The following is a 19,465-nucleotide window of genomic DNA, read 5'->3' as shown; positions in this document are numbered from 1 at the left end:
TTTAAGATTTTATTATTCATTGACATAATTTTTTCTGTTTAAGTATTAATTTATATAATTATGGTAATAAAAAAATGATTAGGGAGAAAAGTTTAGAAGCCATCCAAATAATACATTAATAATTAAAATGAAGGAAGCATTAAATATTAGTAATTTGAGGCGGAGGTTTATAATAAATATTTTATAGTATCTTAAATTTCATTATTAATTAAAAATGGTAAATTAATGTGTGCATATTGGGAATTTTTAGTTGAGCGGGACTGTAACTGGTCGGTAGCGGCAGTGGGAGAACCAACGGCCCGGATCATATTTTTTAATTTAATTAAATAAATGACGGAAAATATAAACGGTCAAAGCCGGTCGTCGTTGGAAAACGCGAAATTCTAGGAAGTGGAATTTCTGACACGTAGAGCGCATCACCCACGGAGGTTTACCGGCTCCTCCAGTTATCCTTCCAACTCCTTATAATCCCGGCCAGGCTTTGTGGACTACTTTCCGGGGGCACGTTTGGGATTTCCAAGGAAATTAAGGGTAATCTGGTCCTTTCAGCTGTTACTGCCCTTTCGTTTTAAAGCGTTAATAAATCTCTCGCACTCCCACTTTGGCAGACCAGAGAAGCGGGAGAGACGTAGATAGAGCGACAGGCACAGAGGAAGAAGAAATGGGAATGGCCGTTTCTGTGAAGAAATAAGATAAACACGCACACATCCGACCTCCTTTTTTTTCTTTTTTTTATTCTTTTCCCGAGAAATGACGACGGGAATGTTGCAAGATCAGAATCTGGAGAAGCAGATTGAGAAGCAAATGGGTTGCATGGCTGGATTCCTTCATATCTTCGATCGTCATCAGATTTTGGCCGGAAAACGCCTCTACTCGACTAAACGCCTCCCTCCGTCGGTAATTTTCCGGTTACCTTTTGTATTTTGTTTTCTGTATATGGCCTCCAATGCTGTGTCGATTAAATTAGGATTCTCTGACACTGCAGGTTGGGAACTCAACGCCACCGCCGGAGAATGTGGTTTCCTCGCCGGAGGTATCGGCGGAATTGGAAAAACCACGCCAAACTAGAACGGCGCCTTCTCCGGACCGAGTGATGCATTTTTCTCCGATGACGGAGCTTCGATCTCCGGGGACGGAACCAGCCACCCCTGTGGAAAGCAAGCCCAAACAGCCCCGTCCGCTTCCGATTTTTGAATATAAGGAAGGGAATCGGTCTTTATGGAAGTTCTCGCGAGAAGCTCCACGGCTTTCGTTGGATAGCAGAGCCATTGTTGACGGAAAAGGCAGCATTTATCCAAGGGAGATCCGCACCAACGCCTCTATTCTGTCTACAAACCGCAGTGAAACCTCAACCGAAGAAGGTGATGAACAGCGTCGGTCTCCGAGTGTTATTGCTAGATTAATGGGGCTCGAGCCATTGCCTAACTCGGAACCAGAACCGATCAGGAAAGCCGAGCTTCGAAGATCGGCTTCCGAGTCCAGAGTTAGTAAAGATTTCTACCAGAATCGCTTCGTCGACGGCAACAATTTCAGACTTAAGCAATCTCAACATCCGAGTTCGCAGGATAATAATGGAAGCAGTGTACTGATGATGAATGCTGCAAACATGGATCACAGCTCAAATTCCAAAGTGCTAGACAGAAACGACTTCGCAGCTAGAAGTACTAAGACTGAGCCTGTTAGGTCTCACAGAGGATTGGGACCGCGCAAGATTTTCTTCGATTCCGCAGACATTTTTCCTGAGACGAAGCAGCCTGCATCAATCTACGGAGAGATAGAGAAGAGGTTGAGGATGAGAGGAATTGATGAACCTTCAAAAGATTTGGAAACCTTGAAACAAATCCTCGAAGCACTTCAACTCAAGGGACTTCTTCATTCCAAGAAGCCTCCAAGCCAGAGGAACTTTGTCTATGATCGCGCTTCTGCACAAAACGAATCTCCGATTGTGGTGATGAAGCCCGCTAGATCACCAACTTCGGTCAATCGTTTGGGAAGAATCGGTAACGATTCGCCACCTTCGAGTCACAGATCAAGACAAGTGAATCGCCGGAATGGTAATGTTACGGGCGAAACAATGCCGGCTGTGACCTCGAGGCGCGATCGTTTGGAGTTTGATCGAAATATACGAAACCAAAACAGAGGTAGATTCTCGAGCTCTCCAACAACTAGATGCGACAGTAACGTGAAAAGTCCGAGTAGAAGAGGACTGTTCGTAGAAACGCAGAGAAGAGTTAGCGATCCTGTAGATCAGAGAAGGGCTTCTCCGGTTCAACCATCGAAGACAAATTCATCGAAAGTCGGATCAGATCCCCAAATCACAAACCGATCGCCAAGAAACAGGAAACCAACGGCTTCTGTTCATCATCCAAAAGAACGGAAGATTTACGTATCTCAAGCAGAGGACGAATCGTCCACATTCTCAGAAAGCAGCATTAGCAACTCATCACAAACGGACACGGAGGTACGTAACCACCGACCACCATAGTGGACGATCAGTCACTTCATAGAATTTCTTAATCCAATTTTAAAATGGAAAGCAATTATTTATAATTTATTTCTTCAGCAGAGGTCCAACAAGATCGAGGAGTACAAGGAGGGTCGTAGTCTATTGGAGAGGTGCGACAAGCTTCTTCACAGCATAGCAGAAATCACAGCGACTGAGTTGCAACCGAGTCCTGTCTCGGTACTTGACTCGTCTTTTTACAAGGAGGAGTCGTCGCCATCGCCTGTACTAAAACGGCAAATAGATTTCAAAGGTAAGGAAAAACAAACCCAATGCTTCATTTAACTTTTTTTTCTTTCCCTTTTGTTCTTTCTTTCTTTCTTTCTTTCTGTCTTTCTTAAACAAAAACCACCCAGGTCGATTTTTGGGTTCCTTCTTCTTGTACGCAGATTAGATTTTCATTCGCTAGATTTTCCTTTTTGACTTTGTTGGCGCTTATTTTACCATATTTAGTTAAAGTATTTGAGTACTTGGTGACCTGTGGCTTCGCCAGCCACTGGGTTTTTGTTTTTGGGGGTCCTCTTTGGTGACCCAAATCCAAAGTAGTCAGATGATTTGGTAAATGCACGCCACATCAGTGATTTTCACGCAGGACCCATGTTAGTAGGGTGTATCCAGCTTTGAAATTTTCAGCTCAGCTGGATGGATTTGATTGGTAGTTGGATTGAACTAACCATAATTCAATTTTCTCATGGAGGAGGCCCATCCAATCAACTTCCATTTATAAAGATTTAGGGTTTATGCAAAGAAAATGCCTTTAAGCACTTGAAAAGTCATTCGAAACTGAGTTAGTCCCGAACAGCCCTCGTTGGTTGCCATCTTTTGTTGGTGATGGGTATTGATCATGTGGGAAAAGTACCTAGGTTTATGGTACACTGACTTTAATTGTCTAGCGCATGGAGCTATGGAAATTTATGAACGATGCCTATCAGCATCCAACTGCCAGTTGGATTAAGAGGGTGAGTGGAGTAAATTGGGACCGGCCTGTTAAGTGTCCTGGAAGTGGGAATTTATTAACTGGGATGGATTTTTCTTTTGTGCTTCTTTTTTATCCATTCTTTTAGTGGGTCAAGGGCCATCCACTTGTACTGTTGTAGGTTCTAATGAAGCTACTTTTGAGGGTCTACTTAGAATGACGATGTTTGCATGTTACTGTTCATTGATTGATGCTTGTTCTTGTTGATATTGTGTTATCAGACCAAGTGGTTGATGTGGAAGATGCGTGGTTTCAAGCTATCTCATCCGTGGAATCGAGTTTGGTCGATGGATCCAACGACTGTGATTTGGTTTACGTTATGGATGTTCTCCGAGCCTCACGTTGCTTGCAAGATGACGACTCCGATATTTTCCTATTGTTAGAGGAGCAACAGTACCTGAAAGGGAAGGATGTCTCCAAGGTGTCAAGCGTTCAAAGGAGGCTAATTTTCGACACAATAAATGAAATTCTTGATCGAAACAGGCAATTGCCACCATGGAAATCCATGGCGGAGTCGACTTCAGTGCAGGAGATTTGGTTCGAGTTTCAGCGAATGAGGGACCGGGAAGATGAAGAAGAAGCATCAGAGGACTTGTTTGAGGTGATCTGCAGTGTCCTAAAACAGGACCTAACAAAGGATGGTGGTAGTGGATGGAGGGACTCGGCTGTTGAAACATCCCAAGCTGTTTTAGACATGGAGAGGCTAATATTCAAAGACTTGATAGGGGAAACCATCCGAGATCTCGCTGCCAATAATGGGATGAACATGCCTCGAAGGAAGCTGGTGTTCTGAAAGGCGAAGGCAAAGGCAAAGGCAAACGGCAAAAGGCAAAGTTCCCTACCCTTTCAGCTAATTATTTTTAGACAAATGCTAATGTTAATCATCTGTTTGTCATGGGGGGAGAGAAAGAACAGGAAAAATCTAAGAATAACCCTTTTTCTTAAGGAAAAAAAAAATGAAAAATTGATCTGTATGTATACAACATGCATTTACTCATAAAATAGTGAAGTGGGGAGGAGAGCGGGGTGTGTGGGAGGTTGCTCTGTAGGGTTGATTTCATGTGAGAAAAAGAAAGGAAAAGTGTTTGATAATTAAAAATTCCTCATGGGAAAGGTAAAAGTGACCTGAAAAGCAGGGGAATTCATGTGCTTTCTCTCTCTAATTTCGACCCCTTGAATCATTCAAGTTTTGGTTCCAAGGTTTGAAAATGTATGTGGTGCCTGTTAATCTCTCTCGACCAATTCAGTCTTTCAAATTCCGGACCCTTATGGTACACAGTTCAACTAGTTAAAGACATATTGTAATATTCCACAATGACTGGGGAGGTGAATGAACACCCTTTATATAAGACCTTTCTCTACCAAATGTGTTTTAAAGCTTCACCCTTTAAGACATGTTTTTACTTATATGAACTCAAAATGGAATCGAAAATAAATGTATTGTCCATTGGTTTTGGTACTGTTTGAAGGGCAGGCAGCTTGGTCGTCCTCTGTCTTCACAGTGGCCAATTATTTATAACGTACTGTTCACATCTCACCTGCCATTGTTGTTACCTTTCCCGAACTTATTTTTACTATTACTGTTGCTGTAAAAAAATTGTGAAGCAATCCACTTCTATTAACAGTCTATCAGATATATTCTCTTTAACTTAAATATTTAATAGTTAAATGTATATCCCCGAATGAAACTTGTTCATTTTTTGGGGGTCTCGAATGATCTTTGGCACAATAAGAAGTGGTTGATCCAAATCATCTCGGCTAAGTTTTGATTTCTCTATTTTTTAATAATACTCAAACATGCTGAGTCAAAAACCTGCTTTATTTAAATATTTTTATTATATATATATATATATATTAAAGTACAAAATTAAAAGTTAGAATTACATTAAATTTTAATGGTCCAAATTATAAATATCAAAACATAATTTAAATCTAATTTATGAATATAATGTAGTTATATATATATATATATTTATTTATTGAAAATGGGAGATTTGAATGAGTAAAACGGATAATATGGGATAATTGACATTTGTATTTGGGCGCTGTTTTTTTGTTCTTGTTTTGGTGTTTTGTGAGCAATAATGGTGGACGCCAGACCCTCCAATAATGGTGCATCGTTAACATTTCCTGATTCATTAGGCAATCGCCATAATTGACGAAGCGCGGGAACGCCTAGAAACTTCAAAAACTTGTGGGGCTGTCAAACCAATCGCCACACATCATCATCCGTTTTGCTGTCAGTTTCAAAGCAATTGGGGGATTCCAATCCAATTTTGCTCCATCAGTTTTTCATTTGGGGAACCCTATTTGAGCTCCTCACGCCAATGGCTGAAGATCGATTGGGTCCCCTGTGCCTTGATAATAATCTCTCAGCGTTGATGGATAAGCTTAGCCAAGCTGACCTAACAACGGGCGCTTTCTGCTTCCTGTCATGCAATCCATTACTTGTTTGTCTCCCTCCGCGAGTAAAAGTATTTATAAGCAAAAGAAGCTGAAACCAGAGAATCTCAGCAAAATTAATGGAAATATGGGGTCCTTGTCGACGCAGAAGGGCGCAATCTCATCTGCGAATGCATTGAATAATGCGAATTAACGCCACTGCCAGTTTCACATGTTGCTTCTGCATTCCACTCTCCCCTCGAGCTTCAAATTGTTACATCAATAAACAGAGCTTCTTCAGAGAAAACTGGCGGAGAGGTACGTTTTTGTAAAACCAACCACTCTTAATTATGTGTCCATTGCTGTTCCTTCTCATTTTTGTGGCCATTGCTCGTCATCTCTGCATCGTACTCAATCATTGTCCCCCTTTCTTGAACCCATTTTTTTTCCGCCAGATGATAATTTTGTCAATGGCAGTCAATATGAATGCTTTGTTGTCAGTAATTGAGATCCGCCTGTGGGTTTAGGTGAAAAGGAGACGAACATGACAGCCAACAATCGCCATATATAGCTCAGTTTTCGCTGAGATCGAGGTCAATAAGTCCCGCCAACTGTTTGATAAAATGTTTCAACCAAACCAAGTGAATTTCATGGGTTTAATATTATTAAATTAGCTTAGTTTGGTATTACAACTTACACAGTATTAACTAAGTCACAACTCACCTCCTCCTTCCCTTGCCTTTTTGGCAAAGTCTAATATTGACAGCTTTCTGTAGCCATAGGCAGAAACTTCCCAGAAGATTTAGTTACAGCCCCAACTATTTAATACCCTATGTCACAAGAACAATCTAAAAGCTCTAAAGATAAAACTCAAAATCTGGCATGCCTAGGGAAATATATTATAGTTATAGTAGTAGGACTTATGAACAGTTCGAACAGAAAGTTAAGGCATGTTCGTAATAGGCATCCACCATCTTGGTAGAGGAGCCGGGATCAGTTCAACCATTTATTGATAATAACATGAAGCATCTCAGTCCCCACTGACATAAATGGGCCAGCAAAGATCTCTCTATCACGCCCAATTTTGTGTGGGAACCCCTCAAAAAAAAAAAAATCACCATAAGAGTTTGTTTGTTTGTTTGTTATTTAATATTTATTTTTACTCATAGTTTTTTTAGTTGACATGACATTAATTTCTCTTCTATGAAAGACTGGGGACAGCAGCTTAAGCTGAAATCAACAGAATGAGCTTTAACATGAAGTATTCTTTTTTTTTTTTTTTGTTTCTCTAGCTTAATTTGACATGGTTAACATTCGTGGAGGGATTTATATAATAGAAGTAGACATAGAATTAATTAATTTATTTTGAAGTCATAATCCATCTAAATGTAACTCAACTTATTAAAACATATACAGATCAATGAAGAGATTAAAGTTTCGAATCTCTATTCCCACCTTTGCTCCCACCCCTTACATATTTTTAAACTCAAAAAGAAGAAAAAAGAAAAAAGAAACTACATGGTATAGCTGTCTTCCAAAGTGAGTTTGCGTACTCAGTAATAATTATTGAGTAGAAGCTGGGTTTGGGTTTTACCAATTGACTGATTCCTCATCGATTTGGTGAACTTAATTTTTTTAATACAAATTGGTCGGTTAGATATTGGAAAGAAGGGCAGGTGAGATTGGATTTACCAAGTTGTTGATCTATTATTAAATGGATTTACAAACGTTCAAAATCCCTTAAACCTTGAAGTAGGAGCTTTGACGCCTCGCTGATCTAAAAAGATAAAGTGGTCATTCAGTGGGCATTTTCAGTTCATAAAACTATTTTGTTTGGGCTTCTCTTCCTGGGATAGGACAGCCAAAATCCCAATCTTTCCCCTCAGGGCCTACAACAACGTGAAAGAGGCAGAGAACCCGAAGTTTTGGGCCGCCTAATAAGAACCTGGTAATTAATTGTGAGGACAATCCTACTGCTACTACAACCACCACTGCCCAGAAATGATTGGTAATTTAGCCGGTTCTCTCCGATCTATCTATCTCTAGCCTCTGCAGTTACAAGGTAAAAACTGTAAACCATTTCTATCTTGGTTTTATATTGATGAATTCATCCCTGGTTCGTGGCGGATTTTCTAAATGTTCTCAAGATGTTCTTTACCCATAACCTTGGTATTTTGATTCACACCTATTCAAGTCAGTTTTATATGTGGCAATAAATGGCATGGAAAGAAAATAAAGATGGAACAGTTTAGGGTGGAAAGCAGACTCTGTAAAATTTAATTAAGCAAGGACGTTGACCCGTTGACTAGAAGTGAAAAGGTTTGCCTCTCTCTCCCCAAGTTAAAAAATTGAAAAGGAAAAATTAAAAAGAAATATTAAGATAAATAAATTTTGCAAGTGCCTTTTCATCGGAAACTCATGACTTCAACTTCTTTTTCTTTCTTATTTTCCCTTTTATGATCAGAACATTGAGGGAGAAGTTGGATATGGATTCATCAATGAAAGTGGAAGAAACAAAGGTGCAATGAAAATAATGAGAAAGGAGGAAAAAAGGAGTCCTTATTTTCTAAGGAACAATCTTTGCAACATTATGATTACAACATTATCTGATAAAATAGCCTCCTTACGTTTCAATGAAACGTCAATTCATATCGCGACTGCATATCTGAATATGCTTCTTATAGGAAAAATGCTATTCTGTTGGTTAAAGAACTTTTAGTTCTGATGTAAAGCTGCATTTTTAGAAGAGCTTTGTTCAAGTTTTCCAAATAGCCTGACCTCTTGTCTGATTAGAATGGTGTTTTCATCTTGATGTCCCTTGCTGTCCAGATATATTCCTCCACTTGGTGGTTGCAGAATAACCTTCCTATAAAAGAACTTGTTGCTGAATTTTATATAGGTTCATAGTGGGTTTCAGTACTCAGTCGCCCTCATAATGAGACAAGACATCAGAAGAATCTTAGCCTGGTTACTTGGAAACAAAATGAAGTGGGAAACAATCTTGGTCCACATTTGCTGACCTTAATCCCACAATAAACCCCCAGTCAAAATGGATACCTTTAAATATTTAATAAAGAAAATAATTGCCTTTGCCATTTTCTAAACAGGAAAATGATACGTATAATTTCAGTCTTAAGCCTTATCAAAGAGAACAAAATGAATAATCATTAAAAGTACTAATTTCTTTGAATATCTGAATGATCATTAGTGTATACACAATTGGAATTAATCATCAATATTGTCCTTGTAATTAGTGGGTCAAATTAGCCTAATCACATCCATGTTTGCATCTTTCAGTCGCTTCGAACTTATTGAGGTTGTTACAACCATTATAATTGTTTCACGTGGATAGCCTCTTTAAATTGACTAGATCAATTACTATTGCGATAAGGGTAGTCTATCATAAAATAACTGAGGTTTTCAAAATGAATTATGAACGTGATGAATTATGTTTTGTTGTATCAGGATCGACAGTCTCACAAATACTGAAAATTGAGCTTCCTAATGAGAGCCAAATAACTGATCATTCTTAAAATGATGTTTATTGAGTCGACAGAGAGCGTCCCTTTGTGAACATTAGAGCAATAATACCCATGGTTTAGAATCTTCAGCTGCAGAATGTTTATATTTTGCAGAGCTGAAATAACAGCTAACTAGTAAAGAGGACAGTTATTGGTTACCAATATTAATGTGCATTTAAGATACTATATCAAGTTGGCAAAATATTATATTTCATATTAAATTATTATTATTATTATTTTATCAAACTCACAAGTCACATGCTGAAGCAATATTAACTGTTTGAGGAAATGTTTCACTTAGCTGTTTTTCAGCAAAGGATGGTTTTCTTTCTATTAAGGCACTATGAAATATATTGTTCATTTTAGCATCTCACCTGAGGATAATCGATTGTAATTACGGCATCGGCTTTAATTGTATTCATGACATCTGACAGTACTGTAGATTTCATCTTTGAACCATTGTAATAATCATGAAAGCCAGATTCCTGCAAAGTTGTTTTGGCCCTGATGCATAAACAGTAAAAGTATCTGTACATCTTGAGGAAGAAAAGAGCTTCTGCTGCAATCCTGAAAATATTGAAAACAAAAACAGTTGGGAGCTAAAATGGATCTAATCCAAAAATCTTGCTTCAAGCGTCCCTTTGCTCTAAATGAAGCAGTTTGTCGTATGTTTTTCTTTTGTTTTGCCTGCAAAAAGTAAACGAATAAGATTAGAATATCATTTTTAACTTATATTACCATCCCCCTAAACATCTTGTTTGGACCCGCTGTAGTCCTGCTACCTTGCCCAGTGAATTATAACATACGACTTCTCCACTTGCAGGTAAAGAAGTAAAGGGTAATAATAAGAAAAGAAGAAGAAGACTCGTGTAAGGTTAATACATAGTTTGTAACATGGTTGCTTAAGCGCTGGATCATCGACTGCAGCCGGTGGATCCTTTCCAAATATCATCTCACAGCTCATGTCATCAAAATCTGCAAAGAAAGACACTTATTTTAATCATATTTTTAAATACTTCTTGCCGCCCCCATTTGCTCCCAGATTCCCCTTGCTTATTGACGTGTTTCTTGGTCTTTGACATTAATACTAGTGGTTCCCAGCTATTAGTTACATCATGGTGCATAATTAACAGCCTAAGAAAAATGCCTTTGCTTGGTTGCATTTTTTACACCTGTGATGATTGATGCATTTCATGACCAAGAGCGATACCTGGCTCAGTGGGAAATCCAGCTTGATGATTAATTAACGATGGGAATTCAGCTTCTAACTCTTGGATTATAACCATATTGCAAAATTAAGCTGCAGGTTAGAAATCCCACTTAGCTTGGATGGGCCTATCTGCAGTTCTTTTGTACCCAAAATGGTTCATGCATGGGACCCTCCATTCACATTGACAACCATGATCCTTTCCACCATTTGGTGCTGGTAATGTTGCTTTAATAGTAATTTCACTTTTACTCATGGATCTACCAGTCATTGTGCTATAGCAGATTTACTTTATTTAGTGTCCTCTCATCTAAACCATATAGAGGTCTTGAAATAATTTAATTCTAATGTTCTTCTATATGTGGATATGAAGTTATTATAATGGCCTTTTGAGTTAACCACCATGATTTAGTTTAATCATAAAAAAGAGCCCATGAAAATAGGAAAAAACTTAGAGAGAACGAGCTCTAGCCATTGTACTCACCTGCTTAATTGTTTAATATCCTATGATTTTTTTTTTGGCAACCAAACTAAATAGAGTCAGACAATTATCTTGTAAGAATAGTAGTGGTGTGTGCAAACAAACCTGAACACTATGGATACGAGAAGAAAGAAATAGGGCCTTCAGTTATAGTTAGACAGCTTGAAATAGTGTCTAGAATTGCCTTGTGCTGCAGTATATGTGAATTTGAAATTTTGTTTTTCTTTTGGGAAAACTGTATATGGTTGCCGCAATTGTTCGGTGGTTCTATAGCTTAGTGAGAGGAGACTTACTGGGGACCATGCTGACTGGCATTCCCAAAGAATCCTTGATGAAATCCTGACATGGAAACTTGCATAGATTAATGCACATTCCAGCACAGTTAGTTTGCTCTAGGAACCTGCAAATAAATGGGATATGTTTAGGCACAATATATATTTGCTGAGTGTTATTTTGACAACGATAATTTCAAATTTTCAATGATGTGAATGATGGACATGACTTACTGTGATTAAGTACTGAGAGTTTAGAATAAGCATAATAATTACAGACAGAAGGTTCTGTGGGCGTGGAAATTGTCTCAAGTAGGTGAGATGGGACCCCATGAACGGTTAGAGAACATTGCCTTAATTATAGAACTCTGTTGCGAGAAAGAATTACCTGCACTTGTGGATTTGAACCACATTTTTTTCTTTTTTTCCTTTGAAGTCTGATTCCTTCACCTGTAAGAATCATATGTTACTATTGTCAGTGTTGCGAATTAGTAATTGAGAAGGAGACTTGCTTCTTCCATTTGTGTGTGCGTAGGGAATGGCTCCTGCATTGTTTAGTTGTTTCGCTTAAAAATCTTTTCTATCACTCCCTCCCCAACAAACTAGACATATCAATTGTGTTTAATCTGACTTCTTAAGGAATGCCTAGAAAGTGAAAGGGCCAAAGGGAGTAAGCATGAAGAGAAGATAGTTTCTTAAAAAATAGGTTTATCTATCTAACGTCACAAAACCTTTCTTTCATTTGTAGGGACAGGACAAGTCTAGAAGGGACTAGTGCCTCAAACACTGCAGGTTTATCAACTTGGCCATTGAAAATCATATTATTATATTGAATTTAGTGCTAAAGTTGAAGTTCTTGTGTCCACCATTAGCTGGAATCTATCTTTATTCTGACCTTGTTTGTTTGTTTAAATACTCTATATTCTGGAAAAAAATTTGACATCGATCTTAAGCCCTATGATAGAATTATCTCTTTGGAGTAGGAATTCGATCTTTTGACTTTTTGGTCGATGATATATGCTTTAACCAAGGTCGATGATATATGCTTTTGGTTAAAGGTGTACTGAGGTTGGCCTCATGGGTATTTGTATATGTATACAAGCAGCTGTTAATTCCCAATTATGTCCATGGATTGATGTTAATTCCCAATTATGTCCTTGGCTAAATTTATTTACATCATCTTACCTCGCAGGGTCCAACTAACCAAGCAAAGAAGACAGTGGTGAATGCAGCAAAATATTCCCTTGCGAATTTGGATTGAGGTAGCAATGTTCTTATCTGCACTTTGTTCACCACTATATTTGTTAGGGACATACGATTGAGAGGGGTGGGGTTTTAATAGTAAAAGGCGAAATTGGAAATGGATCAAGAATAGTAAAAGTACAGTTTTAATACTTCTTTAATCGAATAATTGCTGATAATTAGAAATATAATATAAAATGTGAGTCATTTGCTGATACTATTTCCATATAATGACATGCCAATCAAATAACTATTATACCCCATGATTAATGGAAAGAAAAATAAGAAAAGGGTATAGTTCTAGGTAGGTTCTAACCTAGGCAATGAAACCTAGCTATATCCCCCAAAATGTGTTGGATCCTACGATTTTAAGTTGGAAATCAGAAAATTATATTATAGGGTGCAAACACAGGACAGATAACCTCATGCTCTGATTCCACAATCAACTTAGAAGTTTTAGCTTATAGGTTATGGTAAAAAACTTAATTATGTCAATACTTAAACAAACAAATGGGAAGAAGAAAGGAGACCAAATAAGGAAGACAAAGTATTGAAATTTGGCCTAAATGAAATTCATCAAATGATCATGCACTACTTACCCTACAAATGTTATTTAATAATGAACTTCTATTGATGTGGAAACATTTATTGCTTGTATCATCTAATATCATAGGTAAATAAATAACTTAGAGCCGCCTAGAAAAATAAATGTATGACTTTTGAAATTACTTTTAGCAATAATATTTGAGGGAGTGATGAAAGTAAAAATGATTGTAGGCTTGAAATTGGTATCGGTAAAATCTTTAACGATATGTTTGGTGATAGTATTTTACATATATGCATGATATGCATTTATATCACAAGTACATTGAAAGTCAAAAGAATAGTAAATGATATTGAATGAATGAATGAATGAAATTTACCAAAGAGAGGATTGGGGCTGGAAATGCTCTTCCAAGCGCTTGAATGATAACCTCTCTTTGTTTGATCTGGTTGTAGTTTCTTGACGCCATTGTTGCCACTTCCACCAAGCTTTCATATCCACTCTTCTTGCTTCTCCAACCTGAATATACATCATAATTAATTCTGTATTCCAAATCTTCAAACAAAAAGAAAAGAAAAGAAAAGAGATCACCTGAGGTTGCTTGTACTGCCTGAGATACATGGTGGATGGCTATTTTCTCAAACCAGTTGTCTGTATAAACAGTGTTTGGTTTTCTTGTTTCTTCTGTTGCTCCACTCTCTGCTGCTCTTGTAAGCACTGCTACACAGGCAATGCTTTTTCTTCTCATCTTCTTCGTTTTGTTGCTTCTCCTCACGTTTGTCCCACTTCCCAAAATCACTCTCCTTTCCTCACCAACTCTTACTTCCATTTCTTTCTCTTGAGACTGAAGGGCGTTTTTCTTGTATTTTTAGAGTGAAGGAGGGAGGGAGGGAGATTTCAGGCTTAGATGAAAGGTTGGTTGTATTTATAAGATAGAGGCAATGGAAGATGGAGGGACTATAAACCAACCAAGGGGCTATTTAAATTAGGTGAATAGAGATGGGATAGACATTAAGCTCTTGTTTAAGTTTAACTAACACAAGGTCTTAACCCTCTTTTGGGATATACATTAAGCTCTTTGTTTAAGTTTAACTAACACAAGGTCTTAACCCTCTTGTTTAACTAACACTAAGGAGAATGAAATGGAGTGCATGTCAATTATAGCCAACTTTACGATGTAGAATATATATTTAATTAATTTTAATTCATTCGGTCGAAAAATGATAGCTTAATCTATCGTTGATTTCTATTAAAATTCGATAAAGTATTTACCGTTTTTCATATTGTTTTTAGGCGTTTGATAATAATGCATTTGGAGTATTTTGAGAGTGATGGATGACCAAGTTTGAAGCTTTGTAATCTAACCTTGTTTATTTATCATGTTTGTTGGGATTAGAAACGATAATCCTATGTAAATTTTTAAATTTAGAATCCATATTGGAATGACCGAAAATAAATAAAAATTATTTTTCATGGGATATGTCAGAGGACAGACAATTTCTAATATTTTTCAATTATATTAATTTTTGGATTTATCCAAAACAAACATTCTTTCCTGGCTTTGGGAAGATTCCATTGTTAGTTGTTTTGTAAAGAATGAAATTAAATTTATGAACATTTGTATTGAAATAATGCCATTTTCAATTTTTCATTGTAAAGAAAAAGAACCATTTTTTTTTCTCTTTTTCATTGGATTTGGATATATGTTTGAGGGGGCAAGATTACAAAATTATAATGATATGATGCAATTCCTGTTTCCGTAATATAAAGTCGACTAATATTAGAACACTATTTGTTGTACCTAAGCTCAACAAACGATCAAACTTTTAAACACTCTGGCTATTATACCCTAAGTGCGAGATCCTATATCGGTTGGGGAAGAGAACGAAACACTCTTTTTAAGGGTGTGAAAATCTCTCTCTAGTTGATGCGTTTTAAAAATACCTTGATGGGAAGCCCAAATAGAACAATATCTGCTAACAGTGGGCCTGAGTCGTTACAAATAGTATCAAAATCAGACACTAGGTTACAAATAGTATCAAAATCAGACACTAGGCTATGTGCCAGCAAAGACGTTCCCTGAAGGGGGTAACATGAGATGTTGTGCCTTGAAGGGGTAGATTTGGTGGGGACCCTACATCAATTGGAGAAAGGAATGAGGAATAAGTGCCAACAAAGACACGGGGTCTAAAGGGGAGTTAGATTTGGTGGGGATCCAAAGGTGTGAAAACCTCTCCATAACTTTAAAAACCTTCCGGGTAAGCCAAAAAAAAAAAAAAAAACCTAAATAGAACAATCTCTGCTAACAGTGAGCTTAGACTGTTACACTTAGTGAATATATCTTTGGGTAAGTCATTTGACCTTAGTTCCCGATATTTCTCAAAAGAGGAATGACTATGGCCAGAGATCCAGTTTGAACAATCCAACAAACTGATAGAAAGTAAGCTAAATTAAAAACCATCCAACAAGATAACAATATTACACTGAACAAATATACTTGTCCAACCAAATAGATAAAAGAGGGTGTGGGAGAGTAACAAAGCTTCACAAAAGCAAGCAGGGAAGCTAAATCCTTGGGATGCTAACTAAATGTCTTCATCTACAGTCTTAGAAGGCTAAACTACTTAGAGATATATATGAGTGAATGTCTCAATCCTTGGAGGCTTTGTTAATGAGGGACTTGTGAATATGAGGGATCACACCACCTCCAGCAATGGTTCCTTTGATCAGTGTATCAAGTTCTTCATCTCCTCTAATGGCCAGCTGAAGGTGTCTTGGAGTGATCCTCTTCACTTTCAAATCCTTGCTCGCATTTCCAGCCAACTCCAGCACTTCCGCGGTGAGATACTCCAGAATTGATGCTAGGTACACTGCAGCAGTCGCACCAACTCGCCCATTGGCAGATATTCTTGTTTTAAGATGCCTGTGAATTCGTCCCACAGGGAACTAAAACCCCACAATCGGAGAAATGGAAAGCCACAATTAAGTGTGAACTCGTGGACTAAGCTCAGTTGTAGTTTAAAAATAAAATTACATGAGCATTTGAATTGAAAATTTTCAGCCCAACCCACAAAAGACAAGCCTACGCTTCCCCACAACACAGAATTAAAAGAGTATAACATTTCAGAGCTGTCAACAAAATATGGTATTACAATAAAGATAAGGAACAAATACATGTAGCTTAAAAAGTACATAGGCATTCGAATTGAGAATTTACAGCCTAACCCACAAAAAGACTATCTTACTCTTTCAGTATCAAGTTTAAACTCAAAACTATCAACAAAAAATTATCATAGTAAAAATTGAAGGAACAAGGATCACAATATTCATATACATCAACATAATTGTACTTTTCTTAACTTCATGTTGCATAAAAAGTAAAGGGCATTAGATTTGTGAATTTCAGCCCAACCCACAAACAACTAGCAAACACTTTCCCCGCTAATCAAATAATTAAAAAATATTTCTGAGTCCCATGTGTTAAAATCCAAAGCTGTCAACGAAAAGGTGTATTGCCGTAAAAATTGAAGGAACACGGATCACAATATGCAGATACATCAACAAATTGTACAAATCTCAACTACACGTAGCATTAATACATATTTTCAGCCCAATCGACAAAAAAAACTAGCATACACTTCCACTCTAAACATAGAATTATGTAAGATTGCAGAGTCCCATGGTAAAATTCAAAGCTGTCGACAAAAAATGCTATTACAATAAACTTCGAAGGAACGAATATCAACAAATATGCAGATATATCAACATAATAACCTTATTTAAATGAATAAAATATCAAAACATTTTTAGTTCTAAGATTAGGAGGTAAAGTCAAACATGCTAAGGCTAACACACTAACGTTTGAGGAAAAAAAAATCGAGGTTAGAATTCAAAAGAGCACCTGTATACCAGCACGAGAGGATCGAGAGATCGGTTTTTTCTTGTCCTTGTCCTTATCTTTGTTCGCAGCAGGGGTCTTTGCAGCCAAAAGTCCCTTCCCGCCTTTTCCCGCCATTTTTCAACCTGCCAAATGTTTGAACATTCAGATAAGCATCTCGAACAGAGTAAATTCGCTGTTTAGTGGGGAAAACACCACAAAAAGAGAATCAAGAACCGAGAATTAACGAGCAATTGTGTACAGATCTGGATCGGGAAACGAGCGGATAAATGAAAGAAGGAAAATCAAAATCAAAACAGAAACAAAATTAAAGCAAATAAATGAGAAGAAAGAAACCTGAAGATTGCGGAAGCGATGAGAGGAGAAGAGAAGAGTGAGATGGAGCGGCGATGGAAGGCAATTTAGTGTGACTGTACGATAGCCTTTGCTTTTTGAATCGCCTTCTTTCTCGTCTTGGCGGTTTATTTTAGGTGGGAATTTCAACCTCTGAAATTTTCGAGCTTCATATTTACATATAGACCCCTTGTCTTTCTAGGTTTCTCATATATGGCCCATCATAATTACCCAAATTCCAGAATTGACCCATAATTTAACATAATTCTATTCCCCTTATTTCTACTTATCCATTTAATAATTTTTTTATATATTTTTTCAATAAATCTTAATTTTAGCTATTTAAAATTAAATTTTATCCAAATTTATTTAATAATAATAATAAAATTTTTATGCAAGTAAAAATACTTTGCGAATGTATTTTCATGTCGATGTGTGTATGTAACAGTCCAAGCCCACCACTAGCAAATATTTTCCTCTTTAGATTATTACAAATGATATTAGAGCTAGGTTACTGAACGATGTGCTAAAGAGGAGGCTAAGCCCTGAAGAGGGGTGGACACGAGGCGGTGTGCCAGCAAGGACGCTGGGCCTTGAAGGGAGATGGATTGTGAGATCCCACATCATTGGAGAGGAGAACGAAACATTCTTTATAAGAGTGTGAAAACTTTTTTCTAGCAAACTCGTTTTTAAAATCTTGAGAGAAAGCTCGGAATGGAAAACATAAAAAAGACAATATCAGTTAGCTATAGGGTTGAGCAAGTTAAAGTCGGTCATTAAAGTTGATGAAAGAAATAAACTTTCAAAGACGCTCATAATACATCCACGAAGTTAAGGATATGAAGTCATATAAAAATAAAACGCTTTTGTGATATAGAAGGTTGGTTAACTTTTTTTTATTTATTATTATTATTATTATTTTTTTTTTGCTTTTCTTTTTGAAATATATGATAATAGTGAAAATTTTCAACATCAATTAAGACAATCTTGTCTTGTACTAAAGATCCAACAACACTTTGATTATAAATAATTACATCTTTAATTTCCAAACTATCTTTTTCTAATAAATATATTTTATTTTAAAGAAAAAATATATATTAAAATATATTATTTAAGTAATTTATTTATTTGTTTCTAAACGGAAATCCCAAAAGTTAAGGGGTAAAATTGATAATAAAGTATCCTACAGGGGCTTTTATGAAAATAACCTCAATCCATACTTACTGGGTACTATAAAGTGAAGTTTATGTATGTGGGCCTTATGGGCTTCCCAATAAAAAAGAAGCCCAGTTTATTTGGGCCCAACGTTTACACACGTGGCCCGCGATTTCATGATGGAGCCCACAATAACTATTTAATAATAATAATTATGAATTTCGGTGTCATCATGTAATAATCCAATTAAAATTAGAATTTGAGTATTTGAATTATAGCAAAGATCTTTATCATGAAACTTAATATCGAGGGAATTATTAGCTCTATTATTATTATTCAAAAAATTATAATCATAATTATTGAAACATGTGGTATAAGAAATAAAGCTGTTTTTTTTTTTTCTTTTTACCGCTAAATTATATTCCTATTAATTGATATTTTATATTTATTTCATTCAAATATTTGTATAAAGTAATTCATAGATTTATGGTATATGAATTTAAAATTTAAAATTGTATTTAATAGATTAATTAATTTAAGAAATTAAAAAATTAATGGGACCATGAAATTGAATGGCAAGCTGTTATTTTACTTTATCCAATGTCAAAAAAAGAGAGCTAAAGTGGGGAATGGGGAATTAAAGCGTTTTTAAAAAAGAAAAAATTACAACACAATAGAGAGAGGTAAAAAGTAAAAAAGTGGGGATGGTGTATTATAAAGGTAATTTGAAATTATGTATTTTATTAATTTTTAAGGTTAAAACACAATTATGGTCTCCCTGCTTTTAATTCCATTTAATTATTAAATTAATGAGGAAAAAGATAGCACCGAAAAACATGGCCCAAAACGCACTATCTGCTCACCTATCCATCATCATATTACCAAAATCTCCTCTTTTTTTTTTTTTTTTTTTTTTTTTTTTTTTTTTTTTTTTTTTTTTTTTTTTTTTTT

At 36.4% G+C, this 19,465-nt stretch overlaps 3 protein-coding genes and 1 long non-coding RNA gene across 7 annotated transcripts; 2 read left to right on the top strand and 2 right to left on the bottom strand.

Annotated features, from left to right (window-relative positions):
• Window positions 1-583: 583 nt before the first annotated feature.
• On the top strand, window positions 584-4,682 carry LOC111466977 (protein LONGIFOLIA 1). The gene is made up of 4 exons (XM_023111671.1): window positions 584-897; window positions 986-2,461; window positions 2,567-2,756; window positions 3,701-4,682. Exons 1-4 carry the CDS (start codon window positions 751-753, stop codon window positions 4,270-4,272), a joined length of 2,385 nt encoding a protein of 794 aa, XP_022967439.1. The 5' UTR covers window positions 584-750; the 3' UTR covers window positions 4,273-4,682.
• An 843-nt stretch (window positions 4,683-5,525) lies between these two features.
• Window positions 5,526-13,802, top strand: LOC111467000. Of its 2 annotated transcripts, none has more exons than XR_002714468.1 (5): window positions 5,526-6,179; window positions 10,206-10,808; window positions 12,091-12,134; window positions 12,535-12,604; window positions 13,584-13,802. It is a non-coding gene; the product is annotated as an uncharacterized LOC111467000 (long non-coding RNA). The 2 variants fall into 2 exon arrangements; XR_002714469.1 differs by lacking the exon at window positions 5,526-6,179 and adding an exon at window positions 7,370-7,923.
• On the bottom strand, window positions 8,906-14,286 carry LOC111466998 (beta-carotene isomerase D27, chloroplastic-like). 3 transcript variants are annotated; one of them, XM_023111747.1, is made up of 7 exons: window positions 13,720-14,286; window positions 13,508-13,647; window positions 12,528-12,620; window positions 11,731-11,792; window positions 11,364-11,470; window positions 10,265-10,357; window positions 8,906-10,069 (listed from the first exon to the last, which is right to left on the bottom strand). In XM_023111747.1, exons 1-7 carry the CDS (start codon window positions 13,955-13,957, stop codon window positions 10,029-10,031), a joined length of 774 nt encoding a protein of 257 aa, XP_022967515.1. In that variant the 5' UTR covers window positions 13,958-14,286; the 3' UTR covers window positions 8,906-10,028. The 3 variants fall into 3 exon arrangements, with proteins under 3 accessions (XP_022967515.1, XP_022967513.1, XP_022967514.1); XM_023111745.1 differs by having other exon boundaries at window positions 8,907-10,069; window positions 10,165-10,357; XM_023111746.1 differs by lacking the exon at window positions 8,906-10,069 and having other exon boundaries at window positions 10,079-10,357.
• A 1,254-nt stretch (window positions 14,287-15,540) lies between these two features.
• Window positions 15,541-17,500, bottom strand: LOC111466999 (histone H2A variant 1). Its single transcript, XM_023111749.1, has 3 exons — window positions 17,363-17,500; window positions 17,030-17,151; window positions 15,541-16,074 (listed from the first exon to the last, which is right to left on the bottom strand). Exons 2-3 carry the CDS (start codon window positions 17,141-17,143, stop codon window positions 15,778-15,780), a joined length of 411 nt encoding a protein of 136 aa, XP_022967517.1. The 5' UTR covers window positions 17,144-17,151; window positions 17,363-17,500; the 3' UTR covers window positions 15,541-15,777.
• Between the last annotated feature and the right edge of the window lie 1,965 nt (window positions 17,501-19,465).

The sequence above is a fragment of the Cucurbita maxima genome, unplaced genomic scaffold, assembly GCF_002738345.1.
Source record: "Cucurbita maxima cultivar Rimu unplaced genomic scaffold, Cmax_1.0 Cma_Scf00032, whole genome shotgun sequence".
In the NCBI taxonomy this organism is placed as follows: domain Eukaryota; kingdom Viridiplantae; phylum Streptophyta; class Magnoliopsida; order Cucurbitales; family Cucurbitaceae; genus Cucurbita; species Cucurbita maxima.
Note: the sequence above shows the minus strand (reverse complement) of the source record. Positions and strands in the feature narration are given on the sequence as shown.

Bases quoted from the DNA above. Each gene is read 5' to 3' on its own strand.
- LOC111466977 (XM_023111671.1), top strand. From the start codon at position 751: ATGACGACGGGAATGTTGCAAGATCAGAATCTGGAGAAGCAGATTGAG. The intron at 2,462-2,566 runs GTACGTAACCAC...TTTCTTCAGCAG, and splicing joins CATCACAAACGGACACGGAG to AGGTCCAACAAGATCGAGGA. The intron at 2,757-3,700 runs GTAAGGAAAAAC...TTGTGTTATCAG, and splicing joins ACGGCAAATAGATTTCAAAG to ACCAAGTGGTTGATGTGGAA.
- LOC111466998 (XM_023111745.1), bottom strand. From the start codon at position 13,957: ATGGAAGTAAGAGTTGGTGAGGAAAGGAGAGTGATTTTGGGAAGTGGG. The intron at 10,358-11,363 runs GTAAGTCTCCTC...CTTTCTTTGCAG, and splicing joins GCCAGTCAGCATGGTCCCCA to ATTTTGATGACATGAGCTGT. The intron at 10,070-10,164 runs GTAGCAGGACTA...TACTTTTTGCAG, and splicing joins GTTATAATTCACTGGGCAAG to GCAAAACAAAAGAAAAACAT.
- LOC111466999 (XM_023111749.1), bottom strand. From the start codon at position 17,143: ATGGCGGGAAAAGGCGGGAAGGGACTTTTGGCTGCAAAGACCCCTGCT. The intron at 16,075-17,029 runs GTGCTCTTTTGA...GTGGGGTTTTAG, and splicing joins CCTCTCGTGCTGGTATACAG to TTCCCTGTGGGACGAATTCA.